The following is a 26,644-nucleotide window of genomic DNA, read 5'->3' on the forward strand; positions in this document are numbered from 1 at the left end:
TTGGGTGTTAATGTTTGAATTTCATTCTCAATCAGTGTGTTGGGTGTTAATGTGTGAATCTCTCTCAGTCAATGTGTTGGGTGTTAATGTGTGAATCTCACTCTCAGTCAGTGTCGGGTGTTAATGTGTGAATCTCTCTCCCTCAGTCAGTGTCGGGTGTTAATGTGTAAATCTCTCTCTCAGTCAGTGTGTTGGGTGTTAATGTTTGAATTTCACTCTCAGTCAGTGTGTTGGGTGTTAATGTGTCAATCTCTCTCAGTCAGTGTGTTGGGTGTTAATGTGTGAATCTCTCTCTCTCAGTCAGTGTCGGGTGTTAATGTGTAAATCTCTCTCTCAGTCAGTGTGTTGGGTGTTAATGTTTGAATTTCACTCTCAGTCAGTGTGTTGGGTATTGATGTTTGAATTTCACTCTCAGTCAGTGTGTTGGGTATTAATGTTTGAATCTCTCTCCGTCAGTCAGTGTGTTGGGTGTTAATGTGTGAATCTCACTCTCAGTCAGTGTGTTGGGTGTTAATGTGTAAATCTCTCTCTCAGTCAGTGTGTTGGGTGTTAATGTGTAAATCTCTCTCTCAGTCAGTGTCAGGTGTTAATGTGTAAATCTCTCTCTCAGTCAGTGTCGGGTGTTAATGTGTGAATCTCTCAGTCAGTGTCGGGTGTTAATGTGTGAATCTCTCTCAGTCAGTGTCGGGTGTTAATGTGTGAATCTCTCTCTCAGTCAGTGTCGGGTGTTAATGTGTAAATCTCTCTCTCAGTCAGTGTGTTGGGTGTTAATGTTTGAATTTCACTCTCAATCAGTGTGTTGGGTGTTAATGTGTGAATCTCTCTCAGTCAGTGTGTAGGGTGTTAATGTGTAAATCTCTCTCTCAGTCAGTGTCGGGTGTTAATGTGTGAATCTCTCAGTCAGTGTCGGGTGTTAATGTGTAAATCTCTCTCTCAGTCAGTGTGTTGGGTGTTAATGTTTGAATTTCATTCTCAATCAGTGTGTTGGGTGTTAATGTGTGAATCTCTCTCAGTCAATGTGTTGGGTGTTAATGTGTGAATCTCACTCTCAGTCAGTGTCGGGTGTTAATGTGTGAATCTCTCTCCCTCAGTCAGTGTCGGGTGTTAATGTGTAAATCTCTCTCTCAGTCAGTGTGTTGGGTGTTAATGTTTGAATTTCACTCTCAGTCAGTGTGTTGGGTGTTAATGTGTCAATCTCTCTCAGTCAGTGTGTTGGGTGTTAATGTGTGAATCTCTCTCTCTCAGTCAGTGTCGGGTGTTAATGTGTAAATCTCTCTCTCAGTCAGTGTGTTGGGTGTTAATGTTTGAATTTCACTCTCAGTCAGTGTGTTGGGTATTAATGTTTGAATTTCACTCTCAGTCAGTGTGTTGGGTATTAATGTTTGAATCTCTCTCCGTCAGTCAGTGTGTTGGGTGTTAATGTGTAAATCTCTCTCTCAGTCAGTGTCAGGTGTTAATGTGTAAATCTCTCTCTCAGTCAGTGTCGGGTGTTAATGTGTGAATCTCTCTCAGTCAGTGTCGGGTGTTAATGTGTGAATCTCTCTCTCAGTCAGTGTCGGGTGTTAATGTGTAAATCTCTCTCTCAGTCAGTGTGTTGGGTGTTAATGTTTGAATTTCACTCTCAATCAGTGTGTTGGGTGTTAATGTGTGAATCTCTCTCAGTCAGTGTGTTGGGTGTTAATGTGTAAATCTCTCTCTCAGTCAGTGTCGGGTGTTAATGTGTGAATCTCTCAGTCAGTGTCGGGTGTTAATGTGTAAATCTCTCTCTCAGTCAGTGTGTTGGGTGTTAATGTTTGAATTTCACTCTCAATCAGTGTGTTGGGTGTTAATGTGTGAATCTCTCTCAGTCTGTGTGTTGGGTGTTAATGTGTAAATCTCTCTCTCAGTCAGTGTCGGGTGTTAATGTGTGAATCTCTCTGTCAGTCAGTGTCGGGTGTTAATGTGTAAATCTCTCTCTCAGTCAGTGTGTTGGGTGTTAATGTTTGAATTTCACTCTCAGTCAGTGTGTTGGGTATTAATGTTTGAATTTCACTCTCAGTCAGCGTGTTGGGTATTAATGTTTGAATCTCTCTCCGTCAGTCAGTGTGTTGGGTGTTAATGTGTAAATCTCTCTCTCAGTCAGTGTCGGGTGTTAATGTGTGAATCTCACTCTCAGTCTGTGTGTTGGGTGTTAATGTTTGAATCTCTCTCTGTCAGTCAGTGTGTTGGGTGTTAATGTTTGAATCTCTCTCTGTCAGTCAGTGTGTTGGTTGTTAATGTTTGAATCTCTCTCTGTCAGTCAGTGTGTTGGGTGTTAATGTGTAAATCTCTCTCTCAGTCAGTGTTGGGTGTTAATGTGTGAATCTCTCTCTCAGTCAGTGTCGGGTGTTAATGTGTAAATCTCTCTCTCAGTCAGTGTGTTGGGTGTTAATGTGTAAATCTCTCTCTCAGTCAGTGTGTTGGGTGTTAATGTTTGAATCTCTCTCTGTCAGTCAGTGTGTTATGTGAATCTCTCTTTCCAGGTCGCTTTGTTGGAAGTTGAGGGGCCTCTGGCTATTGTTCAGATTCTCGAGACCACACTGCTCACTTTGGTGAACTATGCCAGGTCAGAGACCACCACTTGTTTAATTGGCATTTTATTCTCCTGTTTTCTCTCCAGTTGTTTATGAACTCTCTGGGATATGTTCACATGATCACGTGTTCACACGGTCACATGATTGCATGGTTACATGCTCATGAGATCATAGAAACAGAAACTAGGAGCAGGAGTAGGCCATTTGGCCCTTCGAGCCTGCTCCGCCATTCATTATGATCATGGCTGATCATCCAACTCAATAGCTTGTTCCCGCTTTCTCCCCATATCCTTTGATCCCTTTCGCCCCAAGAGCTATATCTAACTCCTTCTTGAAAACATACAATGTTTTGACCTCAACTACTTTCTGTGGTAACGAAATTCCACAGGCTCACCACTCTCTGGGTGAAGAAATTTCTCCTCATCTCAGTCCTAAATGGTCTACCCTGTATCCTCAGACTGTGACCCCTAGTTTTGGACTCCCCCACCATCAGGAACATCCTTCCTGCATCTACCCTGTCTAGTCCTGTTAGAATTTTATAGGTTTCTATGAGATCCCCCCTCATTCTTCTGAACTCCAGCGAATATAATCCTAATTGACTCAATCTCTCCTCATATGTCAGTCCCGCCATCCCAGGAATCAGTCGGGTAAACCTTTGCTGCACTCCCTCTATAGCAAGTACTTCCTTCCTCAGATAAGGAGACCAAAACTGCACACAATATTCCAAGTGCGGTCTCACCAAGGCTCTGTACAACTGCAGCAAGACATCCCTGCTTCTGTACTCCAATCCTCTGGCTATGAAGGCCAACATACCATTTGCCTTCTTTACCGCCTGCTGCACCTGCATGCTTACCTTCAGCGACTGGTGTACAAGGACACCCAGGTCTCGTTGCACATTCCCCTCTCTCAATTTATAGCCATTCAGATAATAATCTGCCTTCCTGTTTTTGCTACCAAAATGGATAACCTCACATTTATCCACATTATACTGCATCTGCCATGCATTTGCCCACTCACTCAGCTTGTCCAAATCACACTGAAGCATCTCTGCATCCTCCTCACAGCTCACCCTCCCACCCAGCTTTGTGTCATCTGCAAATTTGGAGATATTACATTTAGTTCCCTCATCTAAATCATTAATATATATTGTGAATAGCTGGGGTCCCAGCACCGATCCCTGCGGTACCCCACTAGTCACTGCCTGCCATTCGGAAAAAGACCCGTTTATTCCTACTCTTTGTTTTCTGTCTGCCAACCAGTTTTCTATCCATCTCAATACACTAACCCCAATCCCATGCGTTTTAATTTTACACGCCAATCTCTTATGTGAGACTTTGTCGAAAGCCTTCTGAAAGTCCAAATAAACCACATCCACTGGTTCCCCCTCACCAACTCTACTAGCTACATCTTCAAAAAATTCCAGTCGATTTGTCAAGCATGATTTCCCTTTCGTAAATCCATGTTGACTCTGTCCGATTCTGCCACTGTTTTCCACGTGCTCAGCTATTAAATCTTTTATAATAGACTCTAGAATTTTTCCCACTACCGACGTCAGGCTGACTGGTCTATAATTCCCTGTTTTCTCTCTGTCTCTCTTTTTAAATAGTGGGGTTACATTAGCTACCCTCCAATCTGTAGGAACTGTTCCAGAGCCACGTTCACACAGTCACATTTTCACCTGTTCACGTATGATATTCCCTCAAATTTCTTTTCGATGTTTGCAACCTGTTTTTGCTCTGTCCGGTAAATTCCGGATGTGCGTCAGCCATTGGTAATACGCTTGCCTCTCGATCACAAGGTTCCAGTCACTCTCCAGGATTGAGCATAAAGATCAAGTTGACATCCCAGTGCAGTACTGAGGGATTGCTGCACTGTCAGAGGGGTTGTCTTTCAGATGCAATATTAAACTGCAGGCCTGTCACCCCCACACCTTCTACTGTTTCTCCTTTGGCCGTGTCGGCATCACAGACTAATACCTGTATTCCACCAACATTTATACGGGTAATGCTCGCTAAATCAGGTGTGACCTGCTCTCAGGTGGATGGAGAAGATCCCAGCACACTATTCCGAAGATGAGCACGGGAGTTATCCCCCGTGCCCTGGCCCATATTCATCTCTTAATCAACATCACAAAAAACTGATTGTCTGATCATGACCACATTGCTGTTTGAGGGAGTTTGCAACAGCACTAACTACACTTCAAAATAAAACTTCATGGGCTGTAATGCGCTTTGAGGCGTCTGTTGGTCCTGAAAGGTGCTACGTAAATGCAAGCTTTTCATTTGTTGTGCAGAAGTGTCCTCGCATCGCTTAGAGGGACTGTTTGGTGACATTGTAATGAAGACCACCCTCTTGTCCCTCATCCAGAACGTAAGAAATAGGAGCAGGAGTGGACCACTCGGCCCATCGAGCCTGTTCTGCCATGCAATACGATCGTGGCTGATCTTGGGCTTCAACTCCATTTTCCCGCTCACTCTCCATGTCCCTTAATTTCAGGAGGGACCAAAAGTCTGTCTATCCCAGCCTCAAATGTATTCAACGATGGAGAATCCACAACCCTCTGGGGTAGAGAATTCCAAAGATTCACAATCCTTTGAGTGAAGAAATTTCTCCACATTCTCCACAAAAGATCGGCCTCTTATCCTGAGACTGTGCCCCCTCCGTGTTTTAGGTTCCCCGACCAGTGGAAACAATCTCTGTGTCCACCCTATCAAGCCTCTTCAGAACTTTCACTGAGAACACCTCTCATTCTAAACTCCAGCGAATATAGGGCCACTTTACTCAGCCTCTCATCACAGGACAACCCCCTCATCCCAGGGACCAATCTGGTGAACCGCCTCCAATGCAGGTATATACTTGCTTAAATGTGGAGACCAAAACTGCACACACTGTTCCAGATGTGGTCTCACCAAAACCCTGGACAGTTGCAGCTAGACTTCTTTACTCTTGTACTCCAATCCCTTTGCAATGAAGGCCAACATGCTTCTCATTTGCCTGCTGCACCTGCATGCTAACAACCTACGTTCCTTGTCCAAGCACATCCAACTCTCCTTGGACATCAACATTTACGAGTTTCACACCTTTTAAACAATATTCTGCTTTTCTACCCTTACAACCAAAGTGAATAGCTTCACACTTCCCCACATTATACTCCATCTGCCAGCTTGTAGCCCACTCACTTAACTGGTCTATATCTCTTTGCATCCTCTCTGTCCTCCCAACACCTCACCTTTCCATCTAGCTTGGTATCATTAGCAAACTCAGTACATCCTCAGTGTGTGAGACAGTAACTCTTGGATTATATCCCAGTATTCCAGCAGAATGTAGCCCAGGAAAGTTCCATGTTTAACCTCTAGGCTGTCCTGAATTAGTTACTCTCATCTTTTACTTGCCTCTGAAGCTCCACCTTGGCCCAGTGCTACTGATCCACAGCATGGAAAGCTTCAGATGTTATCCCAGGTCCTGCTGCTATCCGTGGATGTTTGTTGGAAGTGCGTGGCTGTTGGGGCATGTCCTCGATGGTCAAAATGGCTACATGCACGCACGAATGATGGTCCCACGATATCGTGCCCGGTGCTTGAGCCACCAATTTCCCAGGAGTAAGTCAACAGCTTCAGGAGGAGAGGGTTGAAAATTGGTTACCATCCTTGTCTCCACAGCCTCGTGGCCACCAACGCTGCCAGGTTCAGACTCGCGGCTGGACCAGGGAAACGTCTCCTGGAGCTGGGCTTGAGGAGGGCGCAAGGTCCAGATGGTGGGGTCTCAGCCTCGAAGTACTCGTACATAGGAGGTGAGGTTGATGGGTGTACAGTACTCACTCTCTGTCCCATTTGGATGGTGCAAGATTCTGATCATGGATGTAGAGTTGATGCACGTTCTCTAATTAGCGGAGAGGGATTTATCAGGCAGAAATATTGGCGGTTTCCTCTGTTTTTATGAGCATTGTTGGAATGGCAGGAGTCTGGGTGGAGATGTCCACATTCAAATTCTTCATTGTCACCTGTGAGCACAGGTTCCAAACCCGCTCACAAACTGAATTCCCAATCCCAGTCCAAATCCCAAACCAATCCCAATCCCAAACCAAATACAAATCCCAAACCCCAATCCCAAACACTGGGGAGGAGGTTACAGAGCTAGGGAGGGTTGTAGGACAGGGGAGAGGTGAAAGAGATAGGGAGGGTTGTAGAATGGGGGAGGAGGTTACAGAGATAGGGAGGGTTGTAGAATGGGGGAGGAGGTTACAGAGCTAGGGAGGGTTGTAGGACAGGGGAGAGGTGAAAGAGATAGGGAGGGTTGTAGAATGGGGGAGGAGGTTACAGAGATAGGGAGGGTTGTAGAATGGGGGAGGAGGTTACAAAGATAGGGAGGGTTGTAGAATTGGGGAGGAGGTTACTGAGCTAGGGAGGGTTGTAGGACAGGGGAGAGGTGAAAGAGATAGGGAGGGTTGTAGAATGAGGGAGGGGGTTACAGAGATAGGGAGGGTTGTAGAATGGGGGAGGAGGTTACAGAGATAGGGAGTTTTGCAGGGGCTTGAGGAGGTTACAGAGATAGGGAGTTTTGTAGGGGCTAGAGGAGATTACAGAGATAGGGAGTTTTGTAGGGGCTAGAGGAGGTTACAGAGACACGGAGTTTTGTAGGGCTAGAGGAGGTTACAGAGATAGGGAGTTTTGTAGGGGCTAGAGGAAGTTACAGAGATAGGGAGGGTTATAGGATTGAGGAGGTTACAGAGATAGGGAGATTTGTAGGGACTGAGGAAGTTACAGAGATAGGGAGATAGAGGGACCATGAAGGGATTTAAACAAGAGAATGACAATTTTAAATTTCAAGTATTGGGGACTGATGAGCCATTTTGGTCTGCATGGAGAAGGCTGATGGGAACACAGGTAGGAAGGTAGGAAGCTGGAAAGGAATGGAGGGCTGTAGGACTGGAGAGGAGGTGACAGAGTTAGAGAGCGTTGTAGGACTGGGGAGGAGGTTAGAGTTAGGGAGGGTTGTAGGACTGGGGAGGAATTACAGAGCAAGGGAGGGTTGGAGGACTAGGGAGGAGGTTACAGAGATAATAACATAAGAACATAAGAAATAGAAGCAGGAGTAGGCCATTCAGCCACTCAAGCCTATCCCGCCGTTCAATAAGATCATGGCTGATCTGCCCCAGGCCTTAACTCCTCTTTCGTGCCAGCTCCTCATAGCCCTCAACTCCCCGATATTTCAAAAATCTATCTACCTCTTTAAATACTTTCAGTGATCTAACCCCCACAACTCTCTGGGGTAGAGAATTCTAGACATTCACTACTCTCTGAGAGAAGAAATTCTTTGGCTCTGACAGGTAGAAACAAGTTGAAGGGGCTCTCTGCCGCTGTTTTTATCTCCTGTTGTCGCTGCCCTTCTTGTGCAGGTCTGTTCTCCATGAGATAGGGAGGGTTGTAGGACAGGGGAGGAGGTTACAGAGATAGGGAGGTTTGTAGGACAGGGGAGGAGGTTACAGAGGTAGGGAGGGTTGTAGGACAGGGGAGGAGGTTACAGAGATAGGGAGGTTTGTAGGACAGGGGAGGAGGTTACAGAGGTAGGGAGGGTTGTAGGACTGGGGAGGAGGTTACAGAGATAGGGAGGGTTGTAGGACTGGGGAGGAGGTTACAAAGATAGGGAGGGTTGTAGGACAGGGGAAGAGGTTACAGAGAAAGGGAGGGTTGTAGGACTGGGGAGGAGTTTACAGAGATAGGGAGGGCTGTAGGACAGGAGGAGGTTACAGAGAAAGGGAGAGTTGTAGGACTGGGGAGGAGTTTACAGAGATAGGGAGGGTTGTAGGACAGGAGGAGGTTACAGAGATAGGGAGGTTTGTAGGGACTGGGGAGAAGTTTACAGAGGTAGGGAGGTTTGTCGGTGCTGGAGGATGTTACTGAGATAGGGAGGGTTGTAGGCATCGAGGAAATTACAGAGATAGGCAGAAAGGGACCATGAAGGGATTTAACAAGAGAATGAAAATTTTAAATTTCATGTATTGGGAGTGATAAGCCAATTTGGTCAGCAAGGAGATGGCTGATGGGAAAGTGAAGTCAGTGTGGATCAGGACATGGGCAGCAGAGTTTACACTAAGGTGAAGTTTAGGGATGGTTTTGGTTTGCTGGCCAGTCCAGAGAGCATTAGAATAGTCAAATCTGGAAGTGTCAAAGTCATCGAAGATGGCTTCAGTGGCAAATGGGCTGAGATGTGCAGATGCAGCAGATGTTGTGGAACTGTAGGTACGGGGGTTTCAAAGGGTTGGAAGATCAGTCTGGGGTTGCATAAAGTTGAACACAGTTTGATTCAGCCTAGGACAGTGACTGAGTTATTGAAGTTTAGAGTGGGAGCTAAAGGTGATGGTCCGACCATAATTACATTAACAACCCAATCAAAATTCTAATCCTATCCAACCCTCAATTCCAATCCTTTTCTAAATCCCAATCCACATCCCAATATTAATCACAATCCCAAGACTAACAATTGAGACTTTATTCTTTCATGGGATGTGGGTGTCACTGGCAAGGCCAGCATTTGTTTCCCATCCCTAATTGCCCTTGAACTGAGTGGTTTGCTAGGTCATTTCAGAGGGCAGTTAAGAGTCAACCACATTGCTGTGGGCCTGGAGTCACATGTAGGCCAGAATGGGTAAGGACGGCAGATTTCCTTCCCTAAAGCACATTAGTGAACCAGATGGATTTTTATGACATGGTTATGCAGTGATGGGATTTGAACCCATGTCACCAGGGCATTAGCCAAGGCTGCGGGATTATTAGTCCAGTGATATCACCCCTACACCACCATCTCCCCATAACTCCCAATCTAATTCCCAAACACAACCTAAAACCTAATACCAACATAAATCCGACAACTAACGCCAATCCCAATGCTAATTACAATCCTACCTAAATTTTAATCCTAAAAAAAAACATCACTTTTGGAAATGTGTGTATGTTTTTGTTTTGTACCTGTTTACCACTAGGATTCGATGGCACAAGCAATGTCCTAGCTGGGAAGCTCTATGGGATTCCATTGTTTGGATCCATGGCGCATTCTTACATCACTTCCTTCACATCAATGTCCGAGGTCAAGGTTCGGGTAAGTGCTTCCTCTCACCTGCGTGTCATTAATCCTGGGACTGACCTGATGATGAGTTACACAAGATAGTAAAACAAATATAAAACATCCTTTTAATATTAATTCCCAGTTTGTTGGCATTGCTAGCAAGACTGGCATTTAATGTCCATCCCTAGCTTTCTGTGGGAAGGTAATGGTAACAGTGGCTTCCTAGGCCATTTCAGTGAAGAGTCAACCATGTTTTTTTTTGCAAAAGTATATTTTATTCATAAATATCTGAAAGAACATTACGAAACATTTCAAAATGGCCACCACAGAAAATGCAATAATATTCAAGTTTTCTACCTAGATCATGTTGCACCCTGAGGTACTTCAGTACAATTAAAGGAACATTGCAGACATTTCAAAATGGTCGTGGCAGAAAGTGCAATGGTATTTAAGTTACAGATCATGTTGTACTCTGAGATGCTTCAATATAATTGTGATACATTTAGTATTCACTACATACATTCAATGTGAGTCATACAGCCCGAGGGGGTCTATACCTTTCCCAGCCCCTCGGTGCACAATGGCTGAAAGGTCTTAGACAGCGACCTTTCCCTATTGCGCCTTTGCGGCGGCTGCCCCAAGCTTTAGTGCATCCGCCAACCATGTTGGTGAGACACTGGCGTCACATCGAGGCTCAGATTGGGTAAGGATGGCAGGTTTCCTTCCCTAAAGAAACCAAGGTCCGACATCTTCATGGTTACTTTTACTGAGCTGAGCTTCCAACGCCATAGCACTCCCACCCCCCCATTACCAAGAAACCTTGTTTCATCTCCCTATAATTACCCGACTCTGCACATGTCTCAGCCCACCTGCCGCTGAACCCTCGTCCATGCCTTTGATATACCCTAGATGACTATTCTAATGCACTCCTGACTGCCCTCCTCCAGTCTACCCTACATAAATTTGAGGCCACCCATAACTCTACTGCCCATGTCCTTCCTTGCACCAAGGCCCATTCACCCATCCTCCCTATGCTCCTGACCTACACTAGCCCCCAGTCGGGCGACACCTCGACCTTAATATTCTCAACCATGTTTTCAAATCCCTCCATGGTCTTGTCCCTCCCTCTCGTTGTAACCTCCTCCAACCCCAGAACCCTCTGAGATTTCTGCGCTCCTCTTAATTCTGGCCTCTTGAGCATCCTCGATTTTAATTGCCCCAACGTTGGTGGCTGTGCTTTCAGATGCCTAGGCCCCAACCTCTGGGATTCCCTCCGTAACCCTCTTTTTTTTTAAAAGCAAAATACCGCGGATGTTGGAAATCTGAAATAAAAGCAGAAAATGCTGGAAAAACCTCAGCAGGTCTGACAACATCTGTGGAGAGAGAAACAGAGTTAACGTCTCAAGTCTGTATGACTTCTTCAGAGCCTCTTTTTAAAAAATATTTATTCATTTGGGATGTGGGCGTCGCTGGCCAGGTCAGCAATTATCGTCCATCCCTAATTGCCCTAGAGAAGACCATAAGACCATAAGACATAGGAGCAGAAATTAAGCCATTCGGCCCATCGAGTCTGCTCCGCCATTCAAAGAAGGTCCTTAAGAAGATCCTTAAAGTCTACTCCTTTGACCAAGCTTTTGGTCACTTTACTGAATACCTCCTTATGCGGCTTGGGGTCAAGTTTTGTTTTATAAAGCTCCTCTGAAGCGCCCTGGGTCGTTATAATTACAAGTTGTTGACCCTAAGGCAGGTCGACAATCTGAAATATCTCCACAGAATGCAGAGTGGAGCAGGCTCAATACTTGCCAGCAGAACAGACGTTCATGTTAAAAAAAAAACCTTTGTTAAGCTTGGAGCACTCTTCAGACTTCTAAGGGTCAGCTGTGGCCCAGTTCCTATTACCGTCACTTCTGAGCCACTAGGTTTTTGGGTTCAAGTCCTATTCCAGGCCTTGAGTGCAAACATGAAGTCTGATCACTCCAGTGCAGTGCTGCGGGAGTGCTGCACTCCAGGAGGTGCTGTCTTTCGGATGAGATCTTAACCTGGGGCACTCCCTGCCTGCTTGGGCGCAGTGCTTCATTGGCTGTAAAGCGCTTTGAGACCTCTGGTGGTCGTGAAAAGCACTATGTAAATGCAAGTGTTTCTTTCTTGTTGTTAAAAACCCATCTGGTACATTAATGTCCTTTTGGGAAGGAAATCTGTCACCTGGCCTACATGTGCCTCCAGACCCACAGCAGTGCGGTTAACTCTTACCTGCCCTGTGAAATGGTCTGGCAAGCCCAACTGGGGGTAATTAATGATGGGCAATAAATGCTGGCCTTGCCAGCGATGCCCACATTCCGTGAATACATTTTTAAAAAATTGTCTAGCATTTCCCATGTTCTACCATCAGATCAATCGGGCCTGGATTCAAACCCTTGACCCAGTCTAGTGTTTGACTCACCCTCTGCCCAGTCAGTGGAACATAGAAACAGGGGGAACAGCTTTATGGAGGGAGAGAGTTCTAGATTTCCGCTACCCTTTGTGTGAAGAAGTGCTTCCTGATATCACCTCTGAATGGCCTGGCATTAATTTTAGGGTCATATTCTGGACTCCCTATCCTTCACCAGAGGCAATAGGATCGATACAGAGAAAATATTTTATACACCTTAACCAATCTGACCATGGTTTGATCAACTGTCTAGAGAATTCCAACGCCATCTGCGGTGAAGGTCAGCTGACATTAGAATGCTAGAGATTGTAAGTAGGAGTAGTGGTAATGATGTTGTGGTAATGTCACTGGGCTAGTAACCCAGAGGCCAAGGTTAATGCCCTGGGGACATGGGTTCAAATCTCACCAGGGCAGCTGGTGGAACTTAATTCAATTAATTAAACCTGGAATTGAAAGCTTAGTAATGGTGACTATGAAACTAGCATCGATTCTTGTAAAGACCCATCTGGGTCACTAATGTCCTTGAGGGAAGGAAATCTGCCGTCATTACCTGGTTTGGCCTACATGTGACTCCAGACCCACAGCAATGTGGGTGACTCTGAAATGGCCTAGCAAGCCACGCAGTTCAAGGGCAGTTAGGGATGGGCAACAAATGCCAGCAATACCCACATGCTGTCAAAGAATAAATAAAAAGGTCACCCAGGTGAGTAATGTTATGGAGCCATTTTACATAAAGGAGTGCTAGGTTGGGTACAATGTGGTTGTGAATCATAGAGAGCCCCACTCAATTATTCCAACAATGCCTCAGCCACACATCTAATGTGATATTTATCTCTCTCCGCTCCCATAATTTACAGTGAGATCCCCAATTTAGAATGGACTAGGGAGAGTTGTAACCTATGGACAGGATTGATGGGCCCATGATGACTGCTACTCCTGTTTCCAAATTCAAGCAAGTTACTTGCCTTCCTGATTAGGCCTAGCAGACTATCACTAGGCCTGATTTTCTTCCTGAGGGCATGAGCTTTTTTAAGATATTTGTTCATGGGATGTGGGCATCGCTGGCTAGGCCAGCGTTTATTGCCCGTCCCTAATTGCCCTTGCTCAGAGGGCAATTAAGAGTCAACCACATTGCTGTGGGTCTGGAGTCACATGTAGGCCAGACCAGGTAAGGATGGCAGATTTCCCTCCCTAAAGGACATTAGTGACTCAGATGGGTTTGAGCTGCCTCAGAGGAATCCATTTTGGAGTCTCATAAAGACATTAGGAAGGTAATAACATAAGAAATAGCAGGAGCAGGCCAATCAGCCCCTTGAGCCTTCTCTGCTATTTAGTAAGATCATGGCTGATCTTTTACCTCAACTCCACTCTCCTGTCCTAGCCCCATATTTCCCATGATGCCCTGGTAGAGCTCAAAAATCTAGCAGCGATCTTCAACTTGAATACGCTTACCGACTAAGCATCTCTCAGCTCTCTGGAGCAGAGTATTCACAGCCCTCTGAGCGAAGAAATTCCTCCTCATCTCAGTCCTGAACGACTGATCCTCTATCCTGAGATTCCTATAGTTCCTATAGTTCCTTGAAGCAGGAGAGTGTCTCAGCACTTAACCTGTCAAGCCCTCTCAGAATTTCAATGAGGATAACCCTCATTCTTTTAAATATAGGCCCATTCTGCTCAGTCTTTCCTCGATGGACAACCCTCTCCTCCTGGTACTTAGGAACAGTAGTAGCCCAGCAATCCGCTCGAGCCTATTTCACCATTCAGTGAGAGCATGGCTGATCTGCATCGTAACCCCTACTACCCAACTTGGCTCCGCATCCCTTAATAGCCTACGGCTAGCAAAAATGGATCAATCTTACATTTAAGATTATTAATTCTACTCAAATTAATTAATCATCTACTGGTTATTATGGGAGAGAATTCAACACTTCCTACCACCTTTTGCAAAAAGAATTATTTCCCAACTGTTCTCTAGACTGGCCTAGTTCTGATTTAAAGGTTATGTCCCCTGGTCTAGACGCCCCCACCACTGGAAAAGGTTTCTCTCTCTCTCTCTCTACCCAATGAATTCCTCTCAAATTCTTGAAAATCATAATCAAATCCCTCATTAACCCTTTCTATTAGAGGGAACACAAGCCTAGTTTATGTAATCTCTCTTAAACCTTCAGCTCCTCATTTATTTGCACGTGCAAAGATACCCTTACTCAACCAGCCCATGCTTGCAAAACTCGAAACAAAATGTCTACTTTTGGATGTGATCCTGCGATTGGACAGCACTTGCTGAACAATCCTGAGTGCGCTAATAGCTACACTAACAACCAATTAATTAAACCAAGATAATCTGTTGAGCTCATTATGTGGCTCATTTACGTTCACTAGAAGTGACATACATTCATAAACGGGGGCCTGTTCTCTGCAAACAAAAGGAATATGTTCAAGCCTTGCACCTTTTTTGAATTACCCCGAGAGCTTAGGGAGCCTATAGTTCCTTGTTGCTTTCTCCATGGCAACAGCTCAGCCAGTCAGAGTTGACTTGTCAACCAATCAGCACTCTTTTCTCCTGTGGTGTGAATTGCTGTGATTGTTTGAAATTTGGCATTCTTGTGTTTGTCCGAACGAGTGCAAGACAAAAAGCTTCAGCAATTCTCTTTTCGGCAATATTTAAGTTCGTCATTCTGTCATTTGCACCTCCTCTGGGTACATCCTTTCTTGTCCACTACGGTGGGTAGTGCACTCCGACCAGGAAATCTGTCCGCACTCCCTGCCTGCCACATTGGGGCCTTTAGTAGTCTATGTACTGCCTGAAAAATGGACCAATTTCCAGGCCGAAGAATGTCCAAACTCACAGCATTTTGTTTTCTTTCTCAACGCCTACCAGACCCTGAAACCTGCGTCTGAGGGACAGCCTGCAGTGGATTTTGTTTCTCTGTGTGAGAAGTGGCTCGTTCGGATCTGCCCCCTTCTGCGCATGTCTCAGGATCAAATCAATTCCTCCGAGCTGGCGGCCTTCATCTCCTACGCCCTGACGTATCCGGGAAACTTCATCGCCCTGGTCGACACGTACAATGTGATGAGGTAGAAAACTGAGTTTTGTAATTTTTTATAATAGCCGTTTGGGGCAACCTGTTGCAATGCAGCCCAAACGGAGCAATGTTCACCCAGTAACGTCCGCCACATGGCGATGGAGGGGTCACCGAGCAGTTCATCAGCCACGGCTCAATTGGTAGCACTCCCGCCAGAAGGTTATGAGTTCAAGTCCTACTGCAGGATCTTGGCACAGAAATCTAGGCTGAGGGAGGGCTGCACTGTCGGAGGTGCCATCTTTTGGATAAGATGTTGAACTGAGGAAGAAAGAGGTACAAGGACACGCGGATAGGTTTTGATGAAGTGTGGAGGAGACTAGAGTGGAGCATAAACACCGGCAAAGACTAGCTGGGCCAAATGGCCTGTTTCCATGCTGTAAATGGAACGTAATAATAGATTGAAGTTCGTCTGATTGTACTTTAATGTCTTTGTTTCTCTCTCCCACCCTTCTTAAATAATGAAGCCCACTTGACTGGCACCCCATCCACCACATTAAACATTCACTCCCTCCACCACCAATGCCCAGTGGCAGCAGTGTGTACCATCTACAAGATGGTATACTCGCCAAGCCTTCTTCAACAGCACCTTCCAAACTCGCAACCTCGACCATCTAGAAGGACACGGACAGCAGATCAATGGGAACACCACCACCTGCAAGTTCCCCTCCAAGCTGCTCACCATCCTAACTATTCTTTAAAATTCATTTTACGAGATGTGGGCATCAGCAGCATTTATTGCCCATCCTAATTGCCCTTGAGAAGGTTGGGACTATATCGTCATTCCTTCACTGTCGCTGGGTCAAAATCCTGGAATTCCCTCCCTAACAGCACTGTGGGTGTACCTACACCACATGGACTGCAGTGGTTCAAGAAGGCAGCTCACCACCACCTTCTCAAGGGCAACTAGGGATGGGCAATAAATGCTGGCCCAGCCAGTGAAGCCCACATCCCGTGAAAGAATTAAAAATGCGAGATTGGTGATTGTCTAATCCAAGGACCCCCATAACATTTAAGAAGTATTTGGATGTGCACTTGCAATGCCATGGTAAACAAGGCAATGGGCCTAGTGCTGGAAAATGGGATTAAAATAGTTAGGTAGTTGTTTGACCGGCACAGACTTGATGGGCCAAAGGGCTTTCTTCTGTGCTGTAGACCTCTATGACTCTGTGACTCTAAGGAGATAATTCCTGAATTGAGAGAGTTTGGAAGATCATCACTAACATATCAATAGTCCTCACCCTTCAGGTCCTGGAGGCTTGTCAATTATCAATCATATTATTTTCTCCATTACCTTTTCAGTTTTGTAAGTTCCTCTCCAGAGGTGGGATGAGGACGAATATAGAGTTATGGGGATAGAGCAGAGGGGTGGGATTAATTGGATAGCTCGTTCAAAAAGCTGGGGCAGACATGATAGGCCGAATGTCCTCCTCCTGTGCTGTAAAATTCTATGGCCGGAATTTTGTTCTTGCAGTGGGAGTCCTGCCAATGGGCCTGAAATTGGAGGTGACCCCATTTTGGCTGTCTGCGGAGCCTGAAGCCACATTTTACGGGGGGGGGGGTCAGGCAAATATTTCATTGCAGTCGGAGCTGCTGTCCCTTTAAAAGATTTTTGGTCACCCTTAGGAGCTGCTGAGCAATCAGAGGACCATTAGCTCAGCAGTGCCACCGGGAGTGGTGGCTCCTGCTGGGACTGCACCTGGAGGAAATGGCCGCCATGAATGGAAAGAAGCCTCACACTTGATAAGTGGGGTATGGCACGCCCTTGGAGAGGGCAAGGCGAAGGTAGACGGCCGCATCACTGCAGAAGTTGGCCATTGCCACCGGGGGTGGGGGCACACCGAGAACCAAATAGTGCCCAGATAGGAGGACCCCACCCTAAGCCTGCAGGCAGATTTCCCCACGTGTCAGAGGTCTCCTGGCAAAATGCCAGCAGTGGGGAGAAGGCTTTAATTATCAAGAGCTCAATTTGCCTCAGAGCCATTTGCCACCTTCCCTACAATCACTCCATCCCCCTACGTCTTCTCTCACTATTTTAGGGGCGCCCCCTTGCCCTCCAGCCTGTCTTCAGAGGGCTGGTAAAATCCAGCTCTGTAATGCTAACACTAGGATGATTTCTTTTCATATTCGTTCACGGGATCTAGGTGTCGCTGGCTAGGCCAGCATTTATTGCCCACCCCTAATTGCCCTCGTTCAGAGGGCCGATATGGTGTTGGGCCATTTAACCCAGCGCACGTGGTCTTACACAATCCAGCACCTGCTGGGATAAGACCCGTGACTTGGTGCAGAGTTGTCAGCCCAGGATGGTGCTGCGGGTTTTGTAGGCCCCATCACGAGCGTTGGGCCTCCTGAAGGAGCCCTTTCTGGCCTGGTCAGCCGCAGCAGGCTGCGAAAACCGGGAGTCCCGTGGAGATCCCTAACGCTGTCTTCACATCCCCTCACAGGAGTGGAGTTCCCAACTTCTGTGCTGTGTCCTTGGCTCTGCACGAGATGGGGTACAGGACTGACGGACTGCGGCTAGACAGCGGAGACTTGGTGCAGCAGTCCTTAAAGATCCGCCGCACACTACAGACCTGTGCTGAGGAGTAAGTCTGGCCACCCATACTCACCTCGATTTCTCTTCTTGCTTTTTCCAAATTTCTCCCCTCCCCTTGTTGAATGACCTGCTTCACGACAAACTGCTTTTACCCCCTCAGATTCAAAGTTTCCTGGTTTTCCGATATACCCATTATCATCAGCAATGGCATCAGTGAAAAAGATCTCATAAACTTACAGAACCAGGTGAGAGTAACACACCAGTGAGGGGTGAGAGTGATGCGCCCTCAGCAACAGGTGAGAGTGGCACACCTATAGTCAGTCACTGTACCTCACTCCTGCCTGCTCTCACCTTCCTCCCTCTCCTCTCCCTCACCTCCTCACTCAAAACCTCCTGCCCCCTCCTCTCTCCCCTCACTCTAACCCTCGAGCCCCTCCCCTCTCTTAAACCCTCCTGCCCCTCCCCTCATTCAAACCCTCCTGCCTGACCCTCTCTCTCAAACCCTCCAACCCCTCTCCCCTCTCTCAAACCCTCCTGCCACTCGCCTCTCCGAAACCCCCTATCCCCTCACTCAAATCCTCCAACACCCCCCTCCCCTCATGCCCCCTCCCCCTCTAACCCTCGTTCACTAATTGTCCAATTCCTTGTTTTCTAGAGGCATGAAGTTGATTCAATTGGTGTGGGAACAAATCTGGTTACTTGCCCACTGCAGCCGTCCTTGGGTTGTGTGTATAAGGTACAGTGGTGGGGCGCGTGGGGGAGGGATGGGTTGGAGGGGGGGATGGTCAAGGCTACACTTAGGGGTAGATGACTGACAGCACCCATTAGGTTAACAAAGAAACTCTGAGGGTTGTAGGGGCTGGAGGAGGTCACATAGTGGAGGGATATAGGGGACCCAGGAGGTTACAGAAATAGGGTTGTAAGGGCCTCCAACCCCTAACAGTGGAGCTCCGAAGCCGGGCCGATCACTGGGTTGGAGCTCCGAAGCCGGGCCGATCACCGGGTTGGAGCAATGATGCCGGGCCGATCAGCGGGTCGGAGCTCCGACACCGGGCCGATCACCGGGTCGGAGCTCCGACGCCGGGCCGATCACCGGGTCGGAGCTCCGACGCCGGGCCGATCACCGGGTCGGAGCTCCGAAGCCGGGCCGATCACCGGGTCGGAGCTCCGAAGCCGGGCCGATCACCGGGTCGGAGCTCCGAAGCCGGGCCGATCACCGGGTCGGAGCTCCGAAGCCGGGCCGATCACCGGGTCGGAGCTCCGAAGCCGGGCCGATCACCGGGTCGGAGCTCCGACACCGGGCCGATCACCGGGTCGGAGCTCTGACACCGGGTCGATCACCGGGTCGGAGCTCCGACGCCGGGCCGATCACCGGGTCGGAGCTCCGACGCCGGGCCGATCACCGGGTTGGAGCAATGATGCCGGGCCGATCAGCGGGTCGGAGCTCTGACACCGGGTCGATCACCGGGTTGGAGCTCCGAAGCCGGGCCGATCGCCGGGTCGGAGCTCCGACGCCGGGCCGATCACCGGGTTGGAGCAATGATGCCGGGCCGATCAGCGGGTCGGAGCTCCGACACCGGGCCGATCACCGGGTCGGAGCTCCGACGCCGGGCCGATCACCGGGTCGGAGCTCCGACGCCGGGCCGATCACCGGGTCGGAGCTCCGAAGCCGGGCCGATCACCGGGTCGGAGCTCCGAAGCCGGGCCGATCACCGGGTCGGAGCTCCGAAGCCGGGCCGATCACCGGGTCGGAGCTCCGAAGCCGGGCCGATCACCGGGTCGGAGCTCCGAAGCCGGGCCGATCACCGGGTCGGAGCTCCGAAGCCGGGCCGATCACCGGGTCGGAGCTCCGACACCGGGCCGATCACTGGGTCGGAGCTCTGACACCGGGTCGATCACCGGGTCGGAGCTCCGACGCCGGGCCGATCACCGGGTCGGAGCTCCGACACCGGGCCGATCACCGGGTCGGAGCTCCGAAGCCGGGCCGATCACCGGGTCGGAGCTCCGAAGCCGGGCCGATCACCGGGTCGGAGCTCCGACACCGGGCCGATCACCGGGTCGGAGCTCCGAAGCCGGGCCGATCACCGGGTCGGAGCTCCGAAGCCGGGCCGATCACCGGGTCGGAGCTCCGACACCGGGCCGATCACCGGGTCGGAGCTCTGACACCGGGTCGATCACCGGGTCGGAGTTCCGACGCCGGGCCGATCACCGGGTCGGAGCTCTGACACTGGGTCGATCACCGGGTCAGAGCCCTGACTCTGGACTAGTTCCTATGTCGGCACTCCTCTAATCCGGAATCAGGGAGAAATGGGTCCCGTGTAGACACAAGGACCAAAATCTCTGCTCGCTGGCTCTCGCTGCCCCGACTCGCTTGCTGGCCAAGGGGAATCATCAGATTTCCTTCCCTGATAAATACAGCCCCATTCTCTGGGATTTGAGAATTCTCAGGTTCCTACCCTGCTGACTGACCTTATCTTTACTCTGCAGCTGACACAGGTCTGTGGGAAAGCCCGGATCAAACTGAGTGAGGATAAGGAGAAAATGACTCTCCCAGGAAAGAAAACAGCTTACAGACTGTACGGCCTTGACGGTGAGAGATGCGACAGGAGGGAATGAGGATGCTGGCTAACTGGAAATGACCCGGGTTAGCGCAGGAATGGGCAGCCAGTGTTCCAGACCCCTACCCGACAATCACCACCGGGAGTTCACATGGATGAAATGTGTGAAAGGATTTGCATTTATGTAGCACCTTTCACAACCCCATGACATCACAATGCCCTTTCCAGCATGAAGTCCTTACATGTAGTCACTGCTGTAACGTAGGAAACGCAGCAGCCATTTTGTGCACAGCAAGCTCCCATGAACAGCAATGTGATAATGCCAAAATAATCAAACTTTGTGAGGTTGATTGAGGGATAAATCTTGGCCAGGAGACTGGTAGCAAAAAGTGCTACCAATTGAATCATCCCAGCAGCTACCAAGTTGGGCCTCAGTCTCAACCAAACGTTTTAGGCCCAATATCAAATCCAGGTGCTCCGCCAAGTCCAGATGTTTCACGCCTTGACCAAAGGTGACTAAAATACAACTTAAGGGGGGAGAAATGTTGTGATTTTTTTTCTCTCTGATAAAACATTTCACTAGACCAGGTGCAGTTGTATATTTTATGTCTCAGAGCTATGCAGAGATGACACCAGCTTCTATGAGTGTCACAGGTTTTATTTACACTGCTTTATAATGTCTGTTCCATGCTTACAGCTCTTGCTTCTGGCAACTTCTACAGTTTTTTTCAAACTTTTATTTGAGCCCATACCCAGGCTTAACTAATCAAACAGGGTGAGCATCAATAGTAACAGATTCACATAATCAAATGCAGAACAATTGAACACTGCAGCACTTAGCAGCCCAGCCTCTGTGCATTTAAAGTTGAAATTATTGGCAGGATGTCTGAGGAGACGCTATGAGCAGGCTGGTAAAAACAGATCAAAAACACTCAGATTTTGTTTTTTTAGCTGCTTTAGCTCCCTCCAGAGTTCATTATAATCTGGAATGTACAAGCTCCCCGAGTTTAGCTCTCTTTAAGAGACTGGTTCATTATGTGTGGTATTTTCTTTTAGATTGCACATGCGTGTACACATCGGAGGTTTGGCAAGGGGTGCCTGGTATTCCTGAGGCCTGTCAGTGGTCACCCTGGCCTGGGGGATTCAGCCCAAAATGTAATGGTGTCATAGCCATGATGCGCATCATCAGTGTAGACTTGGAGCTAGGGGGTGTGATACCCTCAGAGAAAGACCCCTGTAGACTGCCTCCTAGTCCTGCGAGGGACAGACGGAGAAGCTTAGCAGCAGGATCAATAGGCATGGAAGAGCAGAAGAATAAAAAGTAAAATAAAGGGAGCCGTGATGTGTTAGGTTACTAATTATCGAGCATCAAGGCAGCCATGCAGCTTAAAGTTTCTATATTTCTGAGGTCTGGATGTCAGTCGAGTCCAGGCTATGGAATGGAAGTCTCTATGTCTGCTGGGGGTGAGGGTAAAAGTTTTGGAACGTGAGTGACAAGCAATATGTTGAAAAACAAACAGCGAATCCACCTCACCTTTCTCTCGTCCTCTCTCTTCACCATCCTCCTTCCCCAGGAAGTCCCTTCCTCGACCTCCTGACGCTGGGTGATGAACCTGCCCCGAGGGCCGGTGAGGAAATTCGCTGTCATGTTCTGAACAGGAGGGACGAGTGTCTCCAAGTGACAGCGGCCAGAGTGGAGACCCTTCACCGAGTTTACTATCAACATGGCCAGGTGAGTGACAGACCCCTCGAGCTTCAGCCATTGCTCGTTCCTTCTGGGCTGCCGGCTTTACACATTCCTGGGGGTTTTATCGTGTGACCCTCACGCACTGTCAGTCTTTCTCCTCCAGCTCCAATATGTTTATCAAAATTAAATTAGATTTCTTTTTAAATACCCTCTGATTTTTCTTCTGGGAGCAGCTTGCAGCAGTGTCCCAGAGATCAACCTTCATTTCCTCCAGATTCAAGGACAATGTGAACGATAGGAACAGGAGGAGGTCATTCAGCCCAGACAGTGTCTTTTTAAAAATGTATTCTTTCACGGGATGTGAGCTTCCCTGGCTGGGCCAGCATTTATTGCCCATCCCTAGTTGCCCTTGAGAAGGTGGTGGTGAGCTGCCTTCTTGAACCGCTGCAGCCCATGTGGTGTAGGTACACCCACTGTGCTGTTAGGGAGGGAGTTCCAGGATTTTAACCCAGCGACAGTGAAGGAACGGCGATATATTTCCAAGTCAGGATGGTGAGTGACTTGGAGGGGAACTTCCAGGTGGTGGTGTCCCCATCTATCTGCTGCCCCTGTCCTTCTACGTGTAAGAGGTTGTGGGTTTGGGTGGTGTTGTCGAAGGAGCCTTGGTGAGTTGCTGCAGTGCATCTTGTAGATGGTGCACACAGCTGCTACTGCGTGTCAATAGTGGAATGAGTGGATGTTTAAGGTGGTGGATGGGGTGCCGATCAAGCGGGCTGTTTTGCCCTGAATGGTGTCGCGCTTCTTGAGTGTTGTTGGAGCTGCACTCATCCAGGCAAGTGGGGAGTATTCCATCACACTCCTGACTTGTGCCTTGTAGATGGTGGACAGGTTTTGGGGAGTCAGGAAGTGAGTTACTCGCCACAGAATTCCAGGCCTCTGTATTAGACACAGTATTAAATGGCCAGTCCAGTTCAGTTTCTGGTCAATGGTAACCCCCAGAATGTTGATAGTGGGGGACTCAGCGATGGTGATGCCATTGAACATCAAGAGGAGATGGTTAGATTCTCTTATGTTGTAGATGGTCCACTTGTGTGGCATGAATGTTATTTGCCACTTGTCAGCCCAAGCCTGAATGTTGCCCAGGTCTTGCTGCATTTGGACTGAACTTTGTGAGGTCAGCCATGATCTGATTGAACAGCGGAGTCTCCGGACATCACTGCAGGAGTTCCTCAGGGTAGCGTCCTCAGCCCAACCATCTTCAGCTGCTTCATCAATGACCTTCCTTCCATCATAAGGTCAGAAGTGGGGATGTTCACTGATGATTTGCAACTCGCGAATAGTGCTGAACATTGTGCAATCATCAGCGAACATCCCCACTTCTGACCTTCTGATGGAGGGAAAGTCATTGATGAAGCAGCTGAAGATGGCTGGGCCGAGAACGCTAACCTGAGGAACTCCTGCAGTGATGTCCGGAGACTCTGCTGTTCAATAGTGTTCCGCTGTTCAATCAGATCATGGCTGACCTGTATCTCAACTGATCCACGGGGGAATCAGGGGGGCTACAGACATGATAAAACACTAAGATCCCTATGCATGACCATATAGAGTACTCCATCCATAACACAGGTTCGACCCAGAGTAAGGCTCCCACAGCAAATTAATATTACCAGAATAGTACCCCCCACCCTTCACAAAAGGAACAGACGGAACACTCTCAGATCTTTCTGTACCCGTTGAATTCTGCCCCCTGGTGGATTGACTGGGAAGAAGCATTGATACCTTACCCTCCTGAACAGTGATGGATTTAGGGTTAGGTTCATAGAAGAGTGACAGGACGCAAATGGAGTAGAATATGCGATCTATTTCTAATTGTGTGTTTTGGGGGTTTTAGATTTACGAGGGCTTGTGTACAACATCAGAGATCAAGAGCCATGCCCAGAACTCCCTGATCAACCTCCATCCAAAGCACAAGCATCTTCAGGATCCTGTTCCTTACCAGGTAGGAGACCAAACACGAAGTTCCCTAATGCAAGTTCTCCTTTAGATGTTAGTTAATTGAAGGATTCTCGATGGGGGATCTGGTTTCGGTCGAGTTCCTTGCCATGACCTCTGACCGCTCAGAAGGGAAAGGCTCCCCTGCCCCGATTTTAACTCCGGGCCTGTTTTGGGTCGTGGGTAGTGAGGGAGACCAGCCGGAAACTCGGCTGCTGCAACCGGCCTCACTGAAATTCCTGCCAAACCATCTTCCCACCAGGATTGGCGGGGATTCGGCCCGGAATGGTGACGAAACAATCTGGGTGGCGGGATTAGTTTCCAAGGCCATCTTGCGGGGGTCGGGGGGGGGTGGGGGGTGGGGAGGGAGGGAGAGGACTCGTGTCTGGGAAGAAAGAGGGCAGGAAGGCCACGGATGGTGATAGACCCTGTACACCAATATCGCCCCCTGCCTGAAAACTCAATCAAACCCCAACTCTTGTCTTGACTCTGCTGTTTGATTTACCACATCTTCCCAAGTTTGATCCGATTTGATTTTGAAGAGCAGGGGAGTTCTCTCTGACATCCTGGCTCAAAATTTATCCCTCAATCACATTATCATGTTGCTATCTGTGGGAGCTTGCTGTGTGCAAATTGGCTGGTCTGACATTACAACGTTGGCTGTAAAGCGCTTTGGGGATGTCCTGGGGATGCGAAAGGAGCTATATCAATGTAACTTCTTCCTTTGTTCTAACTCCAGGTTGCTATTTCACTGAAACTTTGTGACCTCCTGAACGACCTCACAAAGGAGAGCAAACCAACCTCTGACGCCCTGAATGAGCCAATCGCTTCTCAGCTCCCTGTAGATGTCAACGGCCTTTAAGAAACACCGCAGAACCGGGGACCCTGAAAAATAGCCACAAACTTCCCGAACAACGTGTGGCTTTTTAATGATAAATATGCTTCCAACTGTAGTCTTTTTAGTCAACCCCCCTGCCTATCACCCCAACCCTCTGCCCATCAACCCCACCATCTGCCTGCCATCCCTCCCCCACTCCGCACGTCATCCTCCTCCCTCCGCCCATTATCCTCCTCCCGACCCCTCCCCCCGTCATCCTCCCCCCTCCCCCCGTCATCCTCCCCCCCGCTCCCCCCGTCATCCTCCTCCCCCCCTCCCCCCGTCATCCTCCTCCCCCCCTCCCACCGTCATCCACCCCCACTCCATCAGATCTGCTCCAGGAGGTACTTCAATTCTCCAGTTGACATCTCCAGAAGCCGCCAAATGGACAACCGAACTAGACATCCTATTAGAAGCATATTCCGCCAATTGAAAGAGTCTGTGGGAATAATGGGTGGGGTAATTAATGGTTAGGTTAGTAATTCAGTAAAAGTGTGTGGGTTCAAATCTCTTCATTGGCAGTGTGAGGATTTGAATTCTATTTATTTTTGGAAATAGGAACCCAGCGTCAGTAACACTGATGGCAAAGCTGTCAAACTGTCATTAAAAGCCAATTGAGATAAAAGCAAAATACTGCGGATGCTGAAAATCTGAAACAAAAACAGAAAACGCTGGAAAGGCTCAGCAGGTCTGACAGCATCTGCGGAGAGAAAGAACACAGAGTTAACGTTTCGAGTCCGTATGACTCTTCTTCAGATAAAAGCTTTCTACCCTTAATTAGCACATCCCTTTAGATAATATCACCACCGTCAACACCTCTTTGTCCTTTTGTCTGTGACATCTTTTGGTTATCTCCACCTATCACTGGCCCTCTATCCAGCTCTTCTTGTCCCACCCCCCCACCCCTCCACCCCCGCCCCCCCTTAAACCAGCTTATATTTCACCCCTTTTCTATTTTTACTTAGTTCTGTTGAAGAGTCATGCGGACTTAAAACGTTAACTGTGTTCCTCTCCGCCGATGCTGCCAGACCTGCTGAGTTTTTCCAGGTATTTTTGTTTTTGTTTTGACTCTTCTTCAGCCCTGCTGAGTTTTTCCAGCAATGTTTGATTAAAAGCCAATTGGTTCACTGATGGCTCTTTAGGGAAGGAAAGCTGACAATATTCCCTGGTCTGGCCCCATGCGTGACTCCAGCCCCAAGCCACTGTGGTTGACCCTTAACTGCCCTTTGACGTTGCCTATATCCAAATGCTGAGTTACATCAAACTGCTTCAGCTACAGAATACGACCCAGCACCGCCCCTGTTTGCTGACAGGATCAGAAGAAATGTTCCTAAGAAAAGGAGGAGATTGTGTCCACCATTCCCTCCTCATATCTAGTGGGTGCTGAGCAGAGCAATTGGAGCCTTCAAGCCCGAGGTCAGCAGGTTGTTTTTTTATTGGATAAGGGAATGGAGGGATTTGGAGCTAAGCTGGGCAAATTGAGTTGTGGTCACAATCTCATCAAATGGTGGAACAGGTTCGAGGGGCTGAATGGCCTCCTATTCCGATGTTCTAGCATTCCTTGGCCACTCGCTCCATTACTCTCTCCACTGGGCAAAAACCCTCCTTCCAACTTTCCCTTTCACTCCTTATGTCCCAAGGTTCCTTTTGATGTCCACTAGCGATTGACTCTTTCCCCACATGGGACAATTTGCCTGAAACAACTTGGTCTGTTCCCCTTCCGCTTAAGATTTTCCTCTTTCTAGGAAACTTCAATCACCTTCCCTCATAACCTCAGCATGATTTTTATTAATAAAACATTCCTTTCAGATTTTCCCTCCTACTCCTTACTGATTTCAGATCTGCCAGACTGACTCAAGCGACCCCTCATCC

The 26,644-nt window shown here is 48.3% G+C and overlaps 1 protein-coding gene across 2 annotated transcripts in view; it reads left to right on the forward strand.

Moving 5' to 3' along the window:
• The window catches only part of naprt (nicotinate phosphoribosyltransferase), a 36,573-nt gene extending 10,926 nt beyond the window's left edge, over window positions 1-25,647 (forward strand). Inside the window, exons 3-13 of one of the 2 annotated variants that reach the window (XM_078534490.1) lie at window positions 2,502-2,584; window positions 6,212-6,342; window positions 9,532-9,647; window positions 14,921-15,117; window positions 17,567-17,707; window positions 17,819-17,903; window positions 18,314-18,394; window positions 20,146-20,248; window positions 21,791-21,948; window positions 23,795-23,902; window positions 24,635-25,647. In XM_078534490.1, coding sequence (XP_078390616.1) covers window positions 2,502-2,584; window positions 6,212-6,342; window positions 9,532-9,647; window positions 14,921-15,117; window positions 17,567-17,707; window positions 17,819-17,903; window positions 18,314-18,394; window positions 20,146-20,248; window positions 21,791-21,948; window positions 23,795-23,902; window positions 24,635-24,757 — 1,326 coding nt within the window. In that variant the 3' untranslated portion in view covers window positions 24,758-25,647. The remainder of the gene's footprint in view (window positions 1-2,501; window positions 2,585-6,211; window positions 6,343-9,531; window positions 9,648-14,920; window positions 15,118-17,566; window positions 17,708-17,818; window positions 17,904-18,313; window positions 18,395-20,145; window positions 20,249-21,790; window positions 21,949-23,794; window positions 23,903-24,634) is intronic. The other variant, XM_078534500.1, reaches the window with a different exon arrangement.
• Window positions 25,648-26,644: the final 997 nt, after the last annotated feature.

The sequence above is a fragment of the Cetorhinus maximus genome, chromosome 3 (genome assembly GCF_964194155.1).
Source record: "Cetorhinus maximus chromosome 3, sCetMax3.hap1.1, whole genome shotgun sequence".
Classification (NCBI taxonomy): domain Eukaryota; kingdom Metazoa; phylum Chordata; class Chondrichthyes; order Lamniformes; family Cetorhinidae; genus Cetorhinus; species Cetorhinus maximus.